This window comes from Oncorhynchus masou, chromosome 29 (assembly GCF_036934945.1).
Source record: "Oncorhynchus masou masou isolate Uvic2021 chromosome 29, UVic_Omas_1.1, whole genome shotgun sequence".
NCBI classification, from domain to species: domain Eukaryota; kingdom Metazoa; phylum Chordata; class Actinopteri; order Salmoniformes; family Salmonidae; genus Oncorhynchus; species Oncorhynchus masou.
The window spans coordinates 57947092-57968149 of record NC_088240.1 but is presented as its reverse complement, the minus strand read 5'-3'; the positions used below and the strand labels follow the sequence as shown (position 1 = coordinate 57968149).

Sequence of the window (21058 nt, the reverse complement as noted above, 5' to 3'; positions counted from 1 at the left end):
AGGTGGAAGGAAAAAACACAAAAAGATCTAAAAAGAAACTCACCAAAACTAAACTAAAACAAAAAACAGAATACCACAAGAACGTTACCCGGAATCGACAAGAGCACACAGAACACTAGGGCAGGGTGCCAACATACAAACACAGAGCACAGAACTGAGGGAAACAAAGGGTTTAAATACACTCAGGGGAAACAAGACACAGGTGCAAACAATAATGGGGGTCAAGGGAAAAACACAGGGACAAAAAGCACAATGGGGACATCTACTGACAAACAACTGGAACAACCCTGGCCAAATCCTGACAGAATCCCCCCCCTAGGAACGGCTCCTGACGTTCCTACCAGCTCTCTCAGGGTGGAGGACCCTGAACTGACGAATGAGGTCAGGGTCCAGGATGTCTCTGGCAGGAACCCAGGAGCGCTTCCCAGTCCACCAGATACTGCCAGGACCGCTGCACCCGGCGGGAATCCAGTATCCGGTGGACGGTATAAGCCGGCTGGCCTCCAATGACACGAGGCGGAGGGGGAGGTCTGTCTGCCGGGACAAGGGGAGAAAAAACAACAGGTTTTAACAAAGACACATGAAATGTGGGATTAATCTTAAGGGATCTGGGTAAGTGTAGGCGATAAGAAACTGGGTTAACTCTCCTGGCAACCTTGAAGGGACCGATGTATTTTTGGGACAGCTTGCGAGACTCCACCCGTAGAGGTAAGTCTCTTGTGGAGAGCCAGACTCTCTGGCCGGGGCGCAGGGTAACGGCGACGTCTGTTGGCTTGTTGTTGATACCTCTGTGAAATCAGATTAAGACGGGTCTTCCTCCACATAAGCCGACAGCGTCTGACGAATCTCAAGGCTGAAGGCACACTGACTTCTGCCTCCTGGTCCGGGAACAATGGAGGAGCATAGCCAAACTGACACTCGTGCGGGGACATACCAGTGGAGGAGGAGCGCAAGGTGTTGTGCGCGTATTCGGCCCAAACAATAAAGGATGACCATGTGGACGGGTTGTCACGAGTCATACATCGGAGGGTGGTTTCCAGCTCTTGATTCATCCTCTCTGTTTGGCCGTTGGACTCCGGATGGTACCCTGAAGATAGACTGGCAGAAGCCCCCATGAGTTGGCAGAAGGCCTTCCAAAACCTTGAGGCGAACTGGGGACCTCTGTCAGAAACCACATCTTGAGGAATGCCGAAGACTCGGAACACATGATTAATTACCAACTCAGCCGTTTCCTTGGCAGAAGGTAACTTAGTCAGAGGGACGAACCTGGCCGCCTTTGAAAACCTGTCGATTATGACTAGGATAGTAGTATTGCCATGGGATGGAGGAAGTCCAGTAATAAAGTCCAATGAGATATGGGACCAGGGTCTGTGGGGAACAGGTAAAGGGTGAAGGAGTCCTTGAGGGCGGAGGTGAGAAGATTTGCCCTGGCAGCACACGGGGCAGGCATTGACGAAAGTGGCAACGTCTTCTCTTATGGTAGGCCACCAGAACTTACGCTGGATGAACTCCAAGGTGCGACCTACGCCCGGATGACAGGTGAGGCGAGAGGAGTGCCCCCACAGAAGGACCTGAGTCCTCACTGCCTTGGGGACAAACAACCGATTGGCAGGGCCTCCTTTAGGGTCCGGTTCGCTAGCTTGAGCACGTCTCACGGTATCCTCAACTTGCCACGAGATCGGAGCCACAATCTTAGCAGCAGGAAGGACAGGCATGTCCGTGTCATCTCGAATGGCAGGAGCGTAGACTCGGGACAGGGCATCCGGTTTGAGATTCTTCGACCCGGGCCGATAGGTGAGGATAAACTGGAATCGATTGAAGAAAAGAGACCATCTAGCTTGTCTAGAGTTCAATCGCTTCGCCTGCTGGATATACTCCAGATTTTTGTGGTCCGTAAGCACTTGAAACGGGTGAGAAGCCCCCTCGAGCCAGTGTCTCCATTCCTTCAATGCCATCTTAACCGCTAGGAGTTCACGATCCCCACATCGTAGTTCCTCTCAGTCGGGGTAAGCCGGTGTGAGAAGAAAGCGCACGGATGAAGCTTCTTGTCTTCACCCCTCTGAGACAGGACAGCTCCGACACCAACCTCTGATGCGTCTACCTCCACCACAAATGGTTCATCCGTAGTCGGTAGTATCAGGATGGGAGCAGAGAGGATGCGCTGCTTGAGTCCTTGGAAGGCCGTCTCAGCTTCTCTTCCCCAAAAAAACCTTGCATTGCCACCTTTGGTTAAAGCTGAGAGAGGAGCTGCCACCAAACTGAAGTTCTTGATGAACTTGCGGTAAAAGTTTGTGAAGCCCAGGAAACGCTGAACATCCTTAACGGATTTGGGGGTGGGCCAATCCGCTACCGCCCCTACCTTCCTAGGGTCCATTTGGATTCGACCGGGTTCCACTACAAATCCCAGGAATTGTACTCGGGATGAATGGAATTCACATTTTTCCGGCTTAACGTACAGATGGCTGTCCAGGAGGCGTTTGAGTACTTGTCTGACATGCTTAGTGTGTTCTTGAAGGGAGCTCGAAAAGATGAGGATGTCATCCAAGTAAACGAACACAAATATTATCCCTAAGCACATCGTTTATGAGCGCTTGGAACACCGCTGGGGCGTTGGTCAGGCCGAAGGGCATCACCAAGTATTCATAGTGACCAGTAGGCGTGTTGAAAGCGGTCTTCCACTCGTCACCAGGTCTGATCCGCACAAGATGGTATGCGTTCCGCAGGTCAAGCTTAGTGAAAACAACTGCTTCCTGGAGCAGCTCGAAGGCTGTGGCCATAAGGGGTAGCGGGTAACGGTTACGGACGGTTATGTCATTGAGTCCCCGGTAGTCGATGCAAGGACGTAACCCACCGTCTTTCTTGGCCACAAAGAAAAACCCTGCTCCCGCCGGGGAGGTGGATGGACGCATGAGGCCTGCTTCCAGAGAGTCCTTGATGTAGGTATCCATAGCAGCTCGTTCGGGTGGAGATAGGGAAAAGATCCGACCCCTGGGGGCAAGTGCCCGGAAACAGGTCGATGGGGCAATCGTAAGATCTATGGGGTGGTAGCATGGTGGCCCTCTGTTTGCTAAACACCAGTTTGAGGTCATGGTAACACTCGGGAACTCGGGTCAGGTCGATGGATTCTAAAGACTCGGGAGTAGAACTCGGGGAATTCTGGAAAATACAAGTAGCTTGGCACGTAGGACCCCACTGCTTGATAGTGCCCACAGACCAGTCGATGTGAGGGTTATGGCTGTGAAGCCAGGGGTATCCAAGGACGAGAGGGAACTCGGAACAGGAGATCAAATGAAAGTTCATCAATTCCTGGTGTTGTGAAACTGAAAGTCTCAAGGAGGTAGTGACATGAGTGACAAGTCCAGATCCCAAAGGGCTTCCATCCAATGTAGTAACCCTCATGGGGTCACTTAGAGGTTCAGAGGAAACGCCATTCTCCTTCGCCCAGACACCATCCATGAAGTTACCTGCGGCTCCAGAGTCTACCAAGGCTTGAAGGTGAAGCTTGTGGTTGTCCCAGGAGAGGGTGACTGGAATGAGCAGACGGGAGTTGGACGGATGGGAGGAGGAAAAAACACAAAAAGATCTAAAAAGAAACTCACCAAAACTAAACTAAAACAAAAAACAGAATACCACAAGAACGTTACCCGGAATCGACAAGAGCACACAGAACACTAGGGCAGGGTGCCAACATACAAACACAGAGCACAGAACTGAGGGAAACAAAGGGTTTAAATACACTCAGGGGAAACAAGACACAGGTGCAAACAATAATGGGGGTCAAGGGAAAAAACACAGGGACAAAAAGCACAATGGGGACATCTACTGACAAACAACTGGAACAACCCTGGCCAAATCCTGACACTAAATTGCCAAAAATGTTTAATGCTTTTAGACCGGTTCCCAAATCAATGCAATTGGTCCAGAGTTTGTTTTGATATTTTAACCTGGTGTCGTGATTGTGTTTGGTGTAGGGGGACAAAATACATTTGCGCACGATGGCGCACGCACGCAGCAGGTTTGGGGTCTGTGTAATAGCTGAGCATTTGTGCCAGACACAGCGTTTTCCTTGATGGCTAAAATGCTAAATTTAGTCTCATCTGACCAGAGTACCTTCTTCCATATGTTTGGGGAGTCTCCCACATGCATTTTGGTGAACACCAAACATGTTTCCTTATTTGTTTTCTTTAAGCAATGGCTTTTTTTCTGGTCACTCTTCTGTAAAGCCCAGCTCTGTGGTGTGTACGGCTTAAAGTGGTCCTATGGACATACAGTATATCACAAAAGTGAGTACACCCCTCACATTTTTATAAATATTTGAGTAGATCTTTTCATGTGACAACACTGAAGAAATTACACTTTGCTACAATGTAAAGTAGTGAGTGTACAGCTTGTATAACAGTGTACATTTGCTGTCCCCTCAAAATAACTCACAGCCATTAATGTCTAAACCGCTGGCAACAAAAGTGAGTACACCCCTAAGTTAAAATGTCCAAATTGGGTCCAATCAGCCATTTTCCTTACCTCGTGTCATGTGACTCGTTAGTGTTACAAGGTCTCAGGTGTGAATGGGGAGCAGGTGTATTAAATTTGGTGTCGTCGCTCTCACACTCCCTAATACTGATTGGACACTGGAATTTCAACATGGCAAAGAACTCTGAGGATCTGAAAAGAAAATGTGTTGCTCTACATAAAGATGGCCTGGGCTATAAGAAAATTGCCAAGACCCTGAAACTGAGCTGCAGCACGGTGGCCAAGAAGATACAATGGTTTAACTGGACAGGTTCCACTCAGAACAGGCCTCGCCATGGTCGACCAAAGAAGTTGAGTGCACGTACTCAGCGTCATATCCAGAGTTTGTCTTTGGGAAATAGACGTATGAGTGCTGCCAGCATTGCTGCAAAGGTTGAAGGGGTGGGGGGGTCAGCCCGTCAGTGCTCAGACCATACTCTGTACACTGCATCAAATTGGTTTGCATGGCTGTCGTCCCAGAAGGAAGCCTCTTCTAAAGATGATGCACAAGAAAGCCCGCAAACAGTTTGCTGAAGACAAGCAGACTAAGGACATGGATTACTGGAACCATGTCCTGTGGTCTGATGAGACCAAGAAACTTATTTGGTTCAGATGGTGTCAAGCGTGTGTGGCGGCAACCAGGTGAGGAGTACAAAGACAAGTGTGTCTTGCCTACAGTCAAGCATGGAGGTGGGAGTGTCATGGTTTGGGGCTGCATGAGTGCTGCCGGCACTGGGGAGCTACTGTTCATTGAGGGAACCATGAATGCCAACATGTACTGTGACATACTGAAGCAGAGCATGATCCCCTCCCTTCGGAGACTGGGCCGCAGGGCAGTATTCCAACATGATAAAGAACCCAAACACACCTCCAAGATGACCACTGCATTGCTAAAGAAGCTGAGAGTAAAGGTGATGGACTGGCCAAGCAGGTCTCCGGACCTAAACCCTATTGAGCATCTTCAAACGGAAGGCGGAGGAGTGCAAGGTCTCTAACATCCACCACCTCCGTGATGTCGTCATGGAGGAGTGGAAGAGGACTCCAGTGGACACCTGTGAAGCTCTGGTGAACTCCATGCCCAAGAGGGTTAACGCAGTGCTTGAAAATGATGGTGGCCACACAAAATATTGACACTTTGGGCCCAATTTGGACATTTTCACTTAGGGGTGTACTAAGTGGAGTTATTGAGGGGACAGCAAATTTACACTGTCATACAAGCTGGACATTCACTACTTTACATTGTAGTAAAGTGTCATTTCTTCAATGTTGTCACATGAAACGATATACTCATATTTACAAAAATGTGAGGGGTGTACTCACTTTTGTGATATACTGTATACTCCAATCTCTGCTGTGGAGATTTGCAGCTTCTTCAAGGTTATCTTTGGTCTCTTTGTTGCCTCTCTGATTAATGCCCGCCTTGCCTTGTCCGTGAGTTTTGGTGGGCGGCCCTCTCTTGGCAGGTTTGTTGTGGTGCCATATTCTTTACATTTTTGAATAATGGATTTAATGGTGCTCCTTGAGATGTTCAAAGATGTTCAAACGTTCCGACTTTGTCTGCTCGTGTGTCATGAATTTGGATTATTGGGTTGAACGCTCTAACAAAAATGAGGTATTTGGACATAAAGAGGAACTTTATCGAACATATCAAACATTTATTGTGGAACTGGGATTCCTGGGAGTACATTCTGATGAAGATCATCAAAGATAAGTGAATATGGGGTAGCCTAGTGGTTAGAGCGTTGGACTAGTAACCAAAAGGTTGCAGGTACAAATCTGTCATTCTGCCCCTTAACAGGCAGTTAACCCACTGTTCCTAGGCCGTCATTGAAAATAAGAATTTGTTCTTAACTGACTTGCCTAGTAAAATAAAGGTAAAATTAAAAAAAATATATATATATTGCTATTTCTGACTTCTGTTGACTCCAACATGGAAGATATCTGTGTTGCTTGATTTGTTATCTGAGCGCCGTACTCAGATTATTGCATGATTTGCTTTTTCCATTAAGTTTAAAAAAAATCTGACACAGCGGTTGCATAAACTTCTTCGATATAGGGGGCGCTCTTTAAATTTTTGGATAAAAACGTTCCCGTTTTAAACAAGATATTTTGTCACAAAAAGATGCTCGACTATGCATATAATTGACAGCTTTGGAAAGAAAACACTCTGATGTTTCCAAAACTGCAAAGATATTATCTGTGAGTGCCACAGAACTGATGCTACAGGCGAAACCAAGATGAAATTTCAAACAGGAAATGGCCCAGATTCTGAAGGCGCTGTGTTCCAATGTCTCCTTATATGGCTGTGAATGCACCAGGAATGAGCCTACACTTTCTGTCATTTCCCCAAGGTGTCTGCAGCATTGTGACGTATTTGTAGGCATATCATTGGAAGATTGACCATAAGAGACTACATTTACCAGGTGCCCGCTTGGTGTCCTCCGTCGAAATTATTGCGTAATCTCCAGCTGCGTGCATTTTTCCATTTTCTTCAGAGGAGAAACAACTGCCACAAATGATTTATCATCGAATAGATATGTGAAAAACACCTTGAGGATTGATTCTAAACAATGTTTGCCATGTTTCTGTTGATATTATGGAGTTAATTTGGAAAAAGGTTTGGCGTTGTAATGACTGAATTTTCGGATTTCTTTCTTAGCCAAACGTGATGAACAAAACGGAGCGGACACAAATAATCTTTTTTTTTTAAACTGAACATTTGCTATCTAACTGAGAGTCTCCTCATTGAAAACATCCGAAGTTCTTCAAAGGTAAATGATTTTATTTGAATGCTTTTCTTGTTTTTGTGAAAATGTTGCCTGCTGAATGCTAGGCTAATGCTATGCTAGCTATCAATACCTCTTACACAAATGCTTGTGTAGCGATGGTTGAAAAGCATATTTTGAAAATCTGAGATGACAGTGTTGTTAACAAAAGGCTAAGCTTGTGAGTGAATATATTTATTTCATTTCATTTGCGATTTTCATGAATAGTTAATGTTGTGTCATGCTAATGGACTTGAGGCTATGATTACGCTCCCGGATACGGGATTGCTCGACGCTAGAGGTTAAGAGTAGTATATCTTTAATTCTGTGAATAACAGTTGTATCTTTAATCAATGTTTATCATGAGTATTTCTGTAAATTGATGTGGCTCTCTGCCAAATCACCAGATGTTTTGGAAGCAAAACATTACTGAACATAACGCGCCAATGTGAACTGAGATTTTTGGATATAAATATGCACTTTATCGAACAAAACATACATGTATTGTGTAACATGATGTCCTGTGAGTGACATCTGAGGAAGATCATCAAAGGTTAGTGATTCATTTTATCTACATTTCTACTTTTTGTGACCACTCTTTTTGGCTGGAAAAAATGGCTGTGTGTGTTTTTGTGACTGGTCTCTGACCTAACATAATCATATGTTGTGCTTTCGCTGTAAAGCCTTTTTGAAATTGGACACGATGGGTAGATCAACAAGAAGTTTCTTTCATTTGGTGTATTGCACTTGTTATTAATGTATGAAAGTAACATATTTCAAAAAAATATTTTTGAATTTCGCGCACTGCCTTTTCAGCGGAATGTTTTCAGCGGAATGTTGTCGAGGGGTAGCCATAAGAAGTTAACTTTTTGTTAATCCAGCCACAGTGTCAGATTTCAAAAAGGTTTTACGGCAAAAGCAGACCATGCGATTATCTAAGGACAGTGCCCCGTATACAAACACATAAAAATAATTTTCAACCAGGCAGAAGGCGACACAGAAGTCAGAAATAACAATATAATAAATGCCTTACCTTTGAAGATCTTCTTCTGTTGGCACTTCAAAATGTCCCAGAAACATCATTTGTTTGATAATGTCCTTCTTTATATCCCCAAAATGTCAATTTATTTGGCGCGTTTGATTCAGAAATCCCCGGTTCCAACTCGCCCAACATGACTACAAAATATTTAATAACTTACCTGTAAACTTGGTCCAAACATCTCAAACAATGTTCCAAATCCAACCTAAGGTATCCTAAAATGTAAATAATCGATCAAATTTAAGACGGAATATACTGCATTATAAAGTATTATAAATTACAATATGTTCAGAGTTGTATGTATTTGTCAGACATTTATTTTATGATTTATAACGACCAGAAGAGACAAAATATTGATCAACATGAACACACATGAACTTTATTAATTGCTATTTTTCAGTGCACTTTTTTGTAGCACTAACATTCACAAACTGGATAATCATGTTGTCCCTGTCTTGAAAACATCATTGGTGTTGAACATGTATCTGCCATTCTGTGACATACATCTCACAATACTTGCATACATTTCAAAATCTCAATACCACTGATTAGGTTTGACTTCGAACATCATTCATTGCCAAAGCCCTAAGCAAGGGAAAGTCATCCCAAATAATGCATAACTCTCCCCTTCCTGGGCCGTCATTCAGGCATTCTCTAAAGGAAACTTGCTCCCCAGATGTCCCATGGACGGGAACATTCTGGTACTCCTTTGGGCTAGAGGGCTCCTCGAGGTCCTCCTCCAGGAGTGGCTGTGTGGACTCTGAGCGCAGGTAGGCATGGGATTGGCTTGGTGGCTGAATTGAGTACGGGCTATCAAAGACCACAGTGGCATACGGAACAGAGTGTTGATGTGACCCTATGTAGCTAGGGCTGAGGGCTTGGGGGGAGCCACATATGGACTCGCCCAGGTCACTGGTGTCACTGCAGCGGCACCAGGGGTCATCGGTGATCTCGCCACCCCTCTTCTCGAGACCCTTCTTGGGCAGGTCCAGGAGGCTGAGATTTGAGAGATAGACCAGGCTGGATTCCTGCATGTCCTCAACAGGGGGAGTATCCTTCAAAAATAAAAAATAAACATGTATCTCCTTTGTCAAACCACAGAAACATTAAATAGAATAGAATAAATGCATAAATGCATATTAGTAACCCTTGTGTTTAGGGATTATCAACACACACTGAATACATAGTTTGTCATGATAATCCTAATACTGCACCTGCATTGAATCCAATGTGTTCCACCTCTTGATGCTGCTGTTGGCAGGGTCGGGAATCTTGGGCCAAAAGCACATCTTCAACCTTTGGATAAGAACAGAAACTTGTATTGTTTTTAAATAGCACAAACACACAAGTATTTACTGACATGAAGTCAATGTTGAGTTCTCACCGTTCATGTGTTGAGAAGCAGACCAGAACTGAGATAATGATAAGCAATGACAGCCCAACACCAGAGGAAATAACTATCAAGATGATAGCCAAGTCGTCTGAAAATATATAGATTTAGATTTAGGACATGTGTTTTAGACAATTTACCGATACAGTATCTGACCTCACATAGGGTGGAGCGCCATGAGTCTGGCAAGCGAGACTAGTCCTCAGATAACACCGCACATTACATTTATTTAAAAGCACTTCACTGATTGACTTTACTTTTTGACAAAATTCTAATACCAACCCATTGGTTCAGTTTTGAGTGTAACCTCTGATCCGTTCAGACTCCCGCCACCTGTGCTAACCATAATAAAGGCTTTGTATAAGGATGAACGGTCGAGCTCTTGTAGAACCACCCTCCTCTTTTCCAGCTCAGCAGTCACAACTGTAAAAGAGTGACACAGCAGCTGCACTATGAGTTTACATGTTAATTTATTTAACCAGGCAAGTCAGTTGGGAATAAATACTGGTAACACTTTATCTGGATAGTCCATCTGTAGATGCTCCACTAACTACCTACTAACCCTAGCTCTAAACCTAACCTTAACCATTACCATTATCCTAACCCTAAACTTAATCCTTACCCTTATTCTAAACCTAACCATAACCTTAGAAAGCAGTTGATCATATGACCATCTGTGGAGCATCTAGACTATCCAAATACAGTGTGACCTAAATACTTATTTACAATGACAGCCTGGCAAAATAAGGTTTTTGTATGAACTTTCAGTCATCTATAGTTGTATCATCAATGGTGAATCATCAACAGCGTCACAATAAGCATCTTTCCACCTTTGGTGTTTCCCTGCTCATCCCAGTAGAAGATCTGGTAGCTCTGCACGATCCCATTCCTCTGGCATAGTGGAATCTCCTCCCAAGTAAGCTCAATACGAGAATGCAAAATCTCCCTCACCCTCAGATCTGGGGCGGCAGATGGGGCTGCCATAAACAACGGAGAACATTAAGGACTATATGGATTAAATGGCAACAAAAGTAGTGGTGATTACCATATCAATTATATAATGTCACAAACCTAATGGTGCTTTGATTTGTTGGTATTGTCATGCTGACAAAGAGCTATAACGTAGGCGCTTGATATAAATAGAGTAGAATAGGCTTATAGTAATGGTGGTAGCAGTATGTGGAAGTGTAATTTGCTGTAGGTCTCCAATAGAGGGAGGCATTGTAACACCTTTCATCAGCTTGTTTTGCAGCTAATTCGCACCTCATTGACTCAAAGGAAGCCTGCAACACCTCCCTTGATCTTGTAAAGATCTTACAAAGTCAAAGGTATAAGGGTTAGTGTTTACCGACTTACCCTTTTGTCTAGAGTACGCCTCGACGGTTTGAGGAAGGCCAATCCCGTCCTTATACTTTGGATACACAGAGATCCTATAGGGATTGTATGGCTCGATGCTCTCTGTAGACGGTGAAAGAGACAACAGTGAGATAACAAGAGATAACAGTGGATCCAAGTTCATAAATGCATAGTATGTGGATAAATCCTGCAAAGTAAAAGTCTGCACAAATCAACTCAAGCAACAAACTAGAGAACACACTCGCTCACAAGCTGATACTGTGGATGCAATTCAATGAAAACGTTATTGTCCCTGCAGATAAATGAATTGTGCAGCCAGGAGAATTGTACATAAAATAAGTACATAGTCCTCCCACAAACCTATAACACAGAACTAGAGACACATGACAGGTGAATGAAACCACATAGTGTACATTATGAATGTATACCGTTATAACTGACATAAACCATACCTGATATTAGAGTGCTGGATTGATTCCTGTCCATGTGGTCAAACAAGATGAGGGAAGGGTCCATTTTCAACAATGGTCTCCACTCCACCACGTAGCCTGTGACACTGGATGAATGTATGCTTGTCCACTGGACCAGTAGAGATCTCTCATCATGAGGAAGGACAATGACGTCAGAGACTGCTGCCAGAGCTGGAGACAGATAGAGATTTTTACCACACAATATATCACAGGTAAGCTTAAACACCCATAGATTGAGTCCCAAATGACACCATATTCCCTGTATAGTGCACATAGGACTCAAAAATAGTGCACTATATAGGGTGTTAGGGACGCTGACATAACACACATAACACCTTCTGCTTATGCATATATTATGATTTCTAAATTGACCCCTGGATAAGATCAGAAGATTGCATAGGTGGATGAAATATGGTGACATTTCCACCCAGCCAATCAGAGGAAGCTATTACCATAATGCTGATATATATGCAATCCTCTCAGATCTACAGGAGTGCCTACCGTGTAGGGGATGATTTTGAATTCAGCAACAGGGATATTTCGTTTTCGCTCTATACTGGAAGTGTTCTATCTTGAAAAATGTACTACTGACATACTATTTACTGGGATTTTATTAACAGTGGACTAATACACAAAATGCTAAAAGATTGAGTAAAATATCCCTTTCTACACAATCTAACTATTAATAGAGCTTTACCTCTGTGTTGAAACACCTCCACCTCTGTAGGGATGGATGTCCCTGCAGCGTTCCCAGCGCTGAGGAACACTTTCCTTGTGCCCCTGGGAAGCTGGAAAACACAATGGCTATCCAATGTGATGCACAGCTGTCCCCTTTTCAGGGGTTGTCTCTGGCGCGAGACAACATAGGACAGGATCTTGCCATTGGCACGAAACTGCTTCGATGGCTACAAAAGGCAGAAAGGAAATGAATGAGGAAGGGCAAGTTGTGTGGACCGCTATCACAGGAAACAAAGTTTGTGATGTGTCAAATTTGAATGTGTTCTGTGTGTCGTTCTCACCTTCCAAAACAAGTGTAGACTGAGAGACTTATGCCTCTGCTCCCTAGATTCCTTCATCCAAGAGTTGAGTCGTCCGGTGGGAGCTGAAAAGAAACAGAAGTGTCCATTTTGAAACTCATCAAATTTGTGCCTCTCAGTTGTGAGGAGAAGCAAAGAATTCTTCCAGACTAGGCAGGTGTAGGCTATAAATTCACTTCCAAAGAGCCTAGTGTTTGTCAATACATACATTCTACCAGCTGTAAAAATAGGGATAGAAAATGTAGGACATTTCATTAGCACAGAGTGAAAAGTAAGCCCAATGAACGGAGAAATAAGAAATAGATTCAAAGATTTGTAACATGGGAGTGATAAATGACATTATATTAAAACAGAATTGATGCAGGACATACCCCTCTCAAGCGTGACTGCAGTATTGCTGTTACTCCATTCGCTCCATGGACTCTGTTGATACCTGACCCGTATCTGGATGTGGTACTCTGTCCCGTGGAGCAGACGACACACTTCCATGGGTCTCTGGCGCATTAAGCGTTGCACTGGGACCTAACACACATGCACGCGCACGCACGCACACACAAACATACATGCACACGCAAACACACACACAAAAACACACACACACACTCACAGTAATGTCATTATTTTTATGGTTACCTAGTACAGTTGGTATGATCTTTTATTTTTATTTAATCAAAATCATTTTTGTTCACACAGTTGCAGTATGTGGACACTTAGGAAATGGACATTCTCTTACTGGTTCTTCACTCCACTGCTTGCTGTTTGCTGTTTTCAGTCGCACCTCCAAGGTCACAGTGGTCACCCACGCTTGCTGTTCAGAGAGACTCCAGCTGAGCCTTAGGCAGCCATACCTGTTTGGCTCTGCTTGGACCTTCAGAACTTTTGGAGGGTCAAACTTGGCTGCAATATGAGAGTTATATTAGAACTCCTATGATGTCAATAGCTTAATCTCAATGCCATGCCACAAAGTACTGGTGCATACGGTTCTGTGTTTAGGTTTAAAGAATACAGTGAGCTTCAGAATGACTACCTTTTTACAGTGTCTGCATAAGGACAGCTTCAGAGTCACAAGTGACACCAAGTCGGTGTGACGGAGGTTGTCCTAATTTGAACAACCATATCCTGTAAATCACGGCCCAAATCACTACTTCCTTACCTGACTCCATTGGCTCCAGAAGCAAAGGTGTTGAGGTGGCTTGACCCAAGGCGTTCACCGCCTTGACATATATTTCTATCTCTGAGAAGAGAACGAAGCCGGTCCGTGGTATCTTGTAGCGATGCACCCCTGGAGGCAGCATGTACGTGTTGCTCTCTGGTAAGTCCCTGTTAAGATGAAGAAATGATACAACTTCTTGAGCAAATCACAGTTGCGCATCTTCCCCTTTAAGCTCTTTGGATAACCTCCACACCTATGCATAGTGATATTAGGAGGTTGCCACAGAAAGCATCGTGGAAGTAACATCTAAACTGGTTCTCTATGGATAACCACCACACATATGCAGGCATTTAAATAATAGCATCGTAATTACAATATACATTTACATTTGACATGTAAATGTAAATCTAAAAATACAACAGATGCACTTGTCCTCCACCAATAGCCACTTGTTACCTGATCTCAGTGTAGAGAGTGTACTGTGTGGGCAGGTGGGTGTCCTGTCCTGGGTCCCATTGGCATGAGAGGGTTTCCGGCTTGGTCAGGTTAGTCAGGCAGCTAAGGTTCTGTGGTGCTGTGGGTGGAACTATGAAAATAACAATTATTGGGGTGAGCAAAACAGTGTCAAATTTGGTCACCCCTCAGAGCCTGGGTGGGTTCCTGCCTTTCGAGGGAGTTTTTCCTAGCCAGCTTGCTTCTACATCTTTCTTGCGTGCTGTTTGGGGTTTTAGGCTGGGTTTCTGTATAACGACTTTGTAACATCTGCTGATGTTAAAAGAGCTTGATAATTACATTTGAATTGATTTTGATTTGATTTTGGAACATCATTACTGAACTGTTCATTATCAGTTCAGGTTTGTATTCTTTATCTGAGGTGAAACGTATGTTTAAAACATGTAAAGGTCGACTCAGCGATATGAGGTAGACGCAGAAAGTAAACAGCACGGTGTGTCAATTCTCTCAACAACTAAGAGAGTTGAAGCACGAGGCTCAACTTCACAGCTGTTTCGGTCGCGTGGCTACTACGCTGCAACCGCGTGAGGCGAAGCCCTGCACATGCACAGGCACTGTGCGAGACAGTGTGAGAGCCAAGTCCACCTTTAAAAAGATTTGAATGAATTCTTATTTTATGCTCAGATTTCCCAGAACTGCTCTTTGAAATTAAAGTACAGCATGTTCAGTACTAGATGTTGGACATGAGGGAAACTAGGGAGGTGTGGCACTACAAGACACACCTGCATTTTTTTTTTTACCATTCTTTACCATGGTCCCATCTGTAATGTTTTTATGTGGGGTAAGGGATATCCCTACTATGAATGACAATGGAGCTATGGAGCTATGGTAGACCATACATACAGCACACCACTGAACAGGCATAAACAAAACAAAGAAAGAAAAAAACGTCTCTCACATCCAGCTCTTATCTCCACTGCTCCTACGATCTGACACGGGAATGTGTGGAGGACACAGCACGTGAGATATCCCTTGGTGTCTGTGAAGCTAGGTATAAACACTGTTGAGTTCCAGCCACTCTGATTGGCCACAGAATATAAAACGGTGGAGATCCAGCCACTTTCATTGGCCGCTGCAGAGGTTCTACCACTCTCATTGGCTGCTGCAGGACTGCTGGGAATAAGGCGTTGGTTGAGGTGCCAGACAATGTGGTTGAGGTGCCAGACTGCCCCCTTTATGAGTGGGCAGTCATCTCTGATGATGCAAGAGGCAGTCACCGGTGACCCCAAGGCCACCACAGGGGTGGAAGTGTGTACCCGCACAGATGGAGACGTGTGAACCTCTGTCAGGAATGGAAAGAGAGCCAAGAGCAGATCAATGCATCAGCAACATTGAGGGAGAAGGTAGAAAAGGGGCTCTTTAAGCCACCAAATAAAATACTTATCGTGAGATACAGCTCCATATTTCTTGCCTACTGTATATTTGCATGTCTCAGTGAAACTCAAATGACACTCATCACTTCAAGATTAACATTTCAAAACAACATTTGTAAGACAGTGGGATGTGAAGTGTCTATTCTTTTATCTGTGCTACTGCTGGGAAGGTGTTTCCATTTAGAGAAGGTTATTTATTACAAAGACAGCACTCACCATCTTTCGTTCCGTTCACAAAAGCCAGCAGCAGCGTGGCAAACATTGTTATCCAGGCTGATGCCATGGTGATACAAACCTGTGAGAGGGGAAGATGTGAAATGAGTGATTTTGAAGAAGAACGGGTGAAAGTACATTGCATTCAATGGAATCAAAACAACATTTGAAATTCCAGAGTTCTTATTGATGGACGTATAAATTGTAATGGCAATGATAATGACTATATATTTTTCTAACCTGTCATGAATATACTGTTTGACAGTACAAGCTAACATGAGCGAAGATGCATCATCCACAACTGATACACGGAAATTACGAGGGAAAAAAAGATTAGCCAGCTATCTTTGACAAACAAAGAAACACTTGGGATACTCACAATTTCTCAGTCATAGGAAATTTGTTAATGACTTAAAGACGGATTCTAAAGTCTAAAGATCAGAGTGCACCAATCACCAATGGCAAGATGGCCATCAGCCGATTCACTCAGGTCATGCTTGTGTCTCTATATGTTCTGTGAGGAAAAAGAGGGGTCGGTTATTTCCTCTCTGTCATTTGGGACTGTCCCCTTCAGGTACACTGTAGAAAAACACTACACAATGCAAAATGAAATTTGAGCGCTTCTTATTGGACAAGATCAGCTTGTCTCTCTTCTTTTTCTTCCGTTTGGTGCCTAATGAATATGACTCTTGTTTTTAAAACCTCTGTGTTATCTCCATGCTGAGAAGGCACATACTGGTGACAGGCAACTGAAAACCACATCCTTGTGAAACCTCTTGTGAAATGTAACTAGGCCCTCAGGGCTAAGATGGAGAATGGCATGCCCAATGAGAGTGTGTGTTCGGAATTAGATTATAGCTTGTTTGAGGGTGTTGACATGTACATCCTTGATTTCTCTCTCTCTCGTTCTCTCTCTTGCTCTCTCTCCAGTTGCAAGCCTCTCAACCTGCCTGTCTCTTTGCCAGTGGACAGTGGTACCTGTCTCTTTGCCAGTGGACAGTGGTACCTGTCTCTTTGCCAGTGGACAGTGGTACCTGTCTCTTTGCCAGTGGCCTTTCAGTTTCTTATTTATTTTTTTATTTCTTACTTTTACCCCCAATTTTGCGGTATCCAATTGGTAGTTACAGTCTTGTTCCATCACTGCAACTCCCGTACGGACACGGGAGAGGTGAAGGTCGAGAGCCGTGCGTCCTCCGAAACACAAACCAACCAAGTTTCTGAACAGTTGCCAAATAATGTATCACTTAATATTTAAAATCACTGAAATAGGAAAATACCTGAGAAAATGACATCTTTGTGAAACATATTGGCAGCCCTCTGGCAATGGACCAATCACAGCCTTGCCCCCATTACTGTTATTTGGCTAGAATACATATGCCAACTAGGTGAAATGTAACTAGGCCCTAATGGCTAAGATGGAGGATGCCATGACCAATGAGAGTGTGTGTTGGGAATTCGATTGTTGCTCATTTGAGGACGGTAACATGTACATCTTTGAGATCTCTCTCTCTCTCTCTCTCTCTCTCTCCTTTCTCCCTCTCCCTCCCTCCCTCTCTCAAACTTGCCTGTCTCTCTGCCAGTCTACCAAGGCTCTGCAGGTTCTGAAACGTTGACAAATTATTTATCGTCACTTAATATTAAAAATCACTGAAATAGGGAAATAACTGCGATAGACCAGTGGAAATTGAAATGTGTTTCTGAATTTGGTTACCCTTTGGTTACCCAGCGGTCTGACCATTACCCAGCGGTCTGAAAATTAAGTAATAAATTGGCTGTGGATAATCTGAAAAACGTTTAAATGAATAGAATGACAGCAAAACAGTTATGCCATGTGTTTGCTGAGTAGTTAGATGAAATTCACTACAATTATGTTTATTTTCCACTTTGAAGACACATTTTCTGTACTGCTAATATTAACTTCCAGTCATTTTTTTACTCGTATTGCTGATCCCATTGTATTGACTTTTTCCGCAATTATGCAAAGATTTATGGTATATTAGAATCCCCTTGTCCTAACCTGTATATTTTTGGCCTAGAGTAGGGGACGGAAAAGACGCCTGCTTTCCAAATGGCACCCTATTCCCAACATTTGGGACGCAGCCTATGTAGTGGATGCGTGATGTGATGGCATTGAAGTCTCCTTCTATTTACTGCTTATCATCTGTCTGCATAAAGGCCTCCACTTCGGTCTTCCTCCCTATGCAGAGTTTTGCCTTATTATTATTGCAGGGAGCTAATTGCCTATGGCTCCTAAATGTCCCTTGCTGCCTTGAGAGAGAGAAAGAGAAAGTGACAGAGAGATAGACTGACAGACAGAGCGTGACAGGAGAGAGAGCGAGAGAGTGACAGAGGGAGACGGACAGAAAAAAAGTTATTACATTTGGAGTGATTTATTTTGTCACCGGCTAGAATGTCGCTCTCTCGCGTCATTATTTAGTATGCTTGTAAACGCAAATGAGAATGCCAATTTCCTGTTTTCGATTAAAGGAAAGCAGGGTTATGATATATTTTCCTTCTATAGGCTAACTTATCAGTGTAATACAAATATGTCAGGATGGTCAATAAACATTCCTAATTTATGTCAAATGTTTGAGTACCTTTAGATGCCATGTCTACAGGCATTCCATGGAATGGTTGGATTTTATAATGTCATTTACAAGTATGGAGTGGACTTTTTTTTCCCGAAAAGGTTGTTCCCCAAACTACCTATAATGGCACATTATTCTCACAAAAGTATGTTATTGTTTCAGAGGGATTTTGACACCCTTTGTTGTGTAATGGATGTGTCGCAAAGATACAATATTTCAACATGTTCTATACCTTGTTCCTCTGTCTCCCCTTAAACGTGTTCTTCTCTTAAGCCATTGTGGTAAATGTTACAACAGTCCCTCTTTCTCGATTAGGCAATATCCTCCAACAATATCCTCCAACAGGCTGACAAAGTTAAAGCTTTGACTATTTCTCCTTTTCTTTCTCTTTCTCCGCAAAGCTTCAATTGTACTTCTAGTTAATTTGGTAAACATGTCATAGATATGTACAAATCACTATTTGACAATCTGCCCTTTAATTTTCGATTAGAGGTTTCGTCTTTGCTGGAAAGTGACCTGAGACACTAGACTTCTCAATGACTAATACTTTGTCATAACAATAAAAGAGCAGAAAGAGAAAAACAAACTCTTTCACATCCTCTTCTGCATATATTGACAGCACATAGACATCTTATACATATTTTTTGTTTTTTTCTCCATTAATATTCCAAAAGAGTATAAGTAGTATGAGTGCAGATAGTGATCAGATAGTAGTGATGCCAAAATTGTTGTATAATTGTCACATTAAAACTGAAAAGGTCATGATGTCAGGTTGGATTCAAAACTTTTCAATTTAGATACATGTACTGATGATATGTCACTAAATCCTATTACATTACCAATAAGTAAATAATTTGACATATCCACACAGTTGAACAGGGAGATTAAATGTCCTTGTCTGAGCTTCTCACTCACTCCTCCTCTGTTAGATTCAAGTGAATCAGAAGGTTTGGTAGGTAGCGTGATTCAGAGATAAAGAAAATACATTCGAGAGCAACACCACTCACCATACAGCCTCAGCACCCAGAAAGACTTTCATCAGACTCTGGCGTAGACAGGATCAGATGGAACAGAGTGGCGAAATGGAACTCCGGTTCCAGGGCCACTTGAGTTGAACAGCCAGCTACATCCTTATTTTGAATTCACCATATACAGGAAAGATAACATGACGTGGGGTGGTGGGGCACATAACAGGAGAGATAGGGAAGTCAAGTTAAACACCTTGAGATCTTGGAAACCCAGAGGAAAAAATCTCACGTAATGGAGTCAGATGCTCGATGTTATGTGCATTTGTCCACAAGTGATTAATAAATTAGTCAAGCTATTTGAAATAAACATTATTATATTTTAAGTTTGAGTATTTAGAATTTTCACAGGTGTCAATTGTCACAGCCTTCTTCAAAGAAAGGCACGCTAATCCAACTCTTGTGAAGGACAAATTTGACATTTGAGAGCTGGAAAGTAAATTAAAGACTGTCAAATTGATTATTATGCTATCTTATAAGGGCACAAGGCGAGACCCAGATGCAGACACAGGAGGCCGATGGTAAGTGTCTTTGAAGTTTATTAAATCCAAAAAGAGGTAGGCAAAAGAATGGTCGTGTACAGGCAAAAACTCAAAACCAGTTCAGGGTGTAGGAGGTACCAAAGGGCAGATAATAGGCTCGAGGTCAGGGCAAGCAGAATGGTCAGGAAGGCAGGAATGGAGTCCAGAAAATAAGAGAAGGTCAAACCATGAGGACAAGCAAAAAGAGAATAGAAACAGGGTATGGGAAAACACACTGGTTGACTTGAAAACATACAAGACAAACTGGCACAGAGTGACAGGAAACACAGGGATAAATACACCAGGGAAAATAAGCGACACCTGGAGGGGGTGGAGACAATCACAAGGACAGGTGAAACAGATCAATGTGTGGCATCTACAGATACCATGCATTACCTGAGAATGGTTTTGTTTTGAGCTCTTTCATAGAACAGTCTGTAAAATGTAGGCATATAAAAGCACTTCTTAAAGCTTTCTCTGAGGGTGACCATTTTGGGTTCCATGCAGTCTTTTTGAAGAAATTACTGATGTGATGGTGTGATCGAGTGTTCTGAGAAGATATGTTGTTTGTGCTCCAAGCATCATATTGATCCCGTCTTCCTAAGCCAAACGTGATTGTTTTCCGTTGTGTATTCAAATTGCATTACTACTGTATGTGCTTAATTAAAAGAAGTGGCGACTGAAAACAGAATTTCTAACACACCAGCCCATTTTCTTCCCCCCTTGAGGCCCCCTTATTAGCCAAATAATGATAATTTAAAAAAAAAAACATGTTAGACAGGCCTAACAATGGACCAGTTTAAAAGCAGTGGCTGACTATTTTCACTCTCTTTTTTTTGTCAGATAGGTTGTGTATCCCTGTTTTTGGTTAGCTTTTGTGAACTCAGCCATTAACAAGTCAAGTACCTGTGAAAGCACAGTTGCTTGGTTGTTAGATCTATCCAGTGGAAATAACTGCCATTCCTGTTATCTACTTCTTACAAGCAAACCCTTATAAATGACAGCCAAAAGCCTGTTCTGAGCTCTAACAATGGAAATACATGTCCACACACACACACATGCCCGGGCAGGCGGGAGAAGGTGAGATCAGATGGGAGAATTCTAGC

General features: G+C 43.1%; 1 protein-coding gene and 1 long non-coding RNA gene across 5 annotated transcripts in view; both read right to left on the bottom strand.

Annotated features, from left to right (window-relative positions):
- Positions 1–447: 447 nt before the first annotated feature.
- Positions 448–21058, bottom strand: part of LOC135520084 (uncharacterized) — a 303255-nt gene continuing 282644 nt past the window's right edge. Inside the window, exon 3 of the long non-coding RNA XR_010452343.1 lies at positions 448–534. This is a non-coding gene — a long non-coding RNA (uncharacterized LOC135520084). The remainder of the gene's footprint in view (positions 535–21058) is intronic.
- Positions 8601–19543, bottom strand: csf3r (colony stimulating factor 3 receptor). Of its 4 annotated transcripts, none has more exons than XM_064945406.1 (16): positions 19414–19543; positions 15822–16332; positions 15131–15514; positions 14176–14305; positions 13720–13886; positions 13300–13463; positions 12938–13088; positions 12549–12631; positions 12227–12434; positions 11512–11700; positions 11060–11161; positions 10534–10680; positions 9986–10126; positions 9698–9794; positions 9528–9609; positions 8601–9368 (listed from the first exon to the last, which is right to left on the bottom strand). In XM_064945406.1, the coding sequence occupies exons 2-16, from the start codon at positions 15961–15963 to the stop codon at positions 8862–8864; spliced, it is 2694 nt and encodes an 897-aa protein (XP_064801478.1). In that variant the 5' UTR covers positions 15964–16332; positions 19414–19543; the 3' UTR covers positions 8601–8861. The 4 variants fall into 4 exon arrangements, with proteins under 4 accessions (XP_064801478.1, XP_064801479.1, XP_064801480.1 ...); XM_064945407.1 differs by having other exon boundaries at positions 15822–15900; XM_064945408.1 differs by lacking the exon at positions 19414–19543 and having other exon boundaries at positions 15822–15900; positions 16198–17359.

Bases quoted from the DNA above. Each gene is read 5' to 3' on its own strand.
- csf3r (XM_064945406.1), bottom strand. From the start codon at position 15,963: ATGCAATGTACTTTCACCCGTTCTTCTTCAAAATCACTCATTTCACAT. The intron at 13,089-13,299 runs GTAAGAGAATGT...CATGTGTGTTAG, and splicing joins AGCAGTGGAGTGAAGAACCA to GTCCCAGTGCAACGCTTAAT. The intron at 9,610-9,697 runs GTGAGAACTCAA...TCTTATCCAAAG, and splicing joins TGCTTCTCAACACATGAACG to GTTGAAGATGTGCTTTTGGC.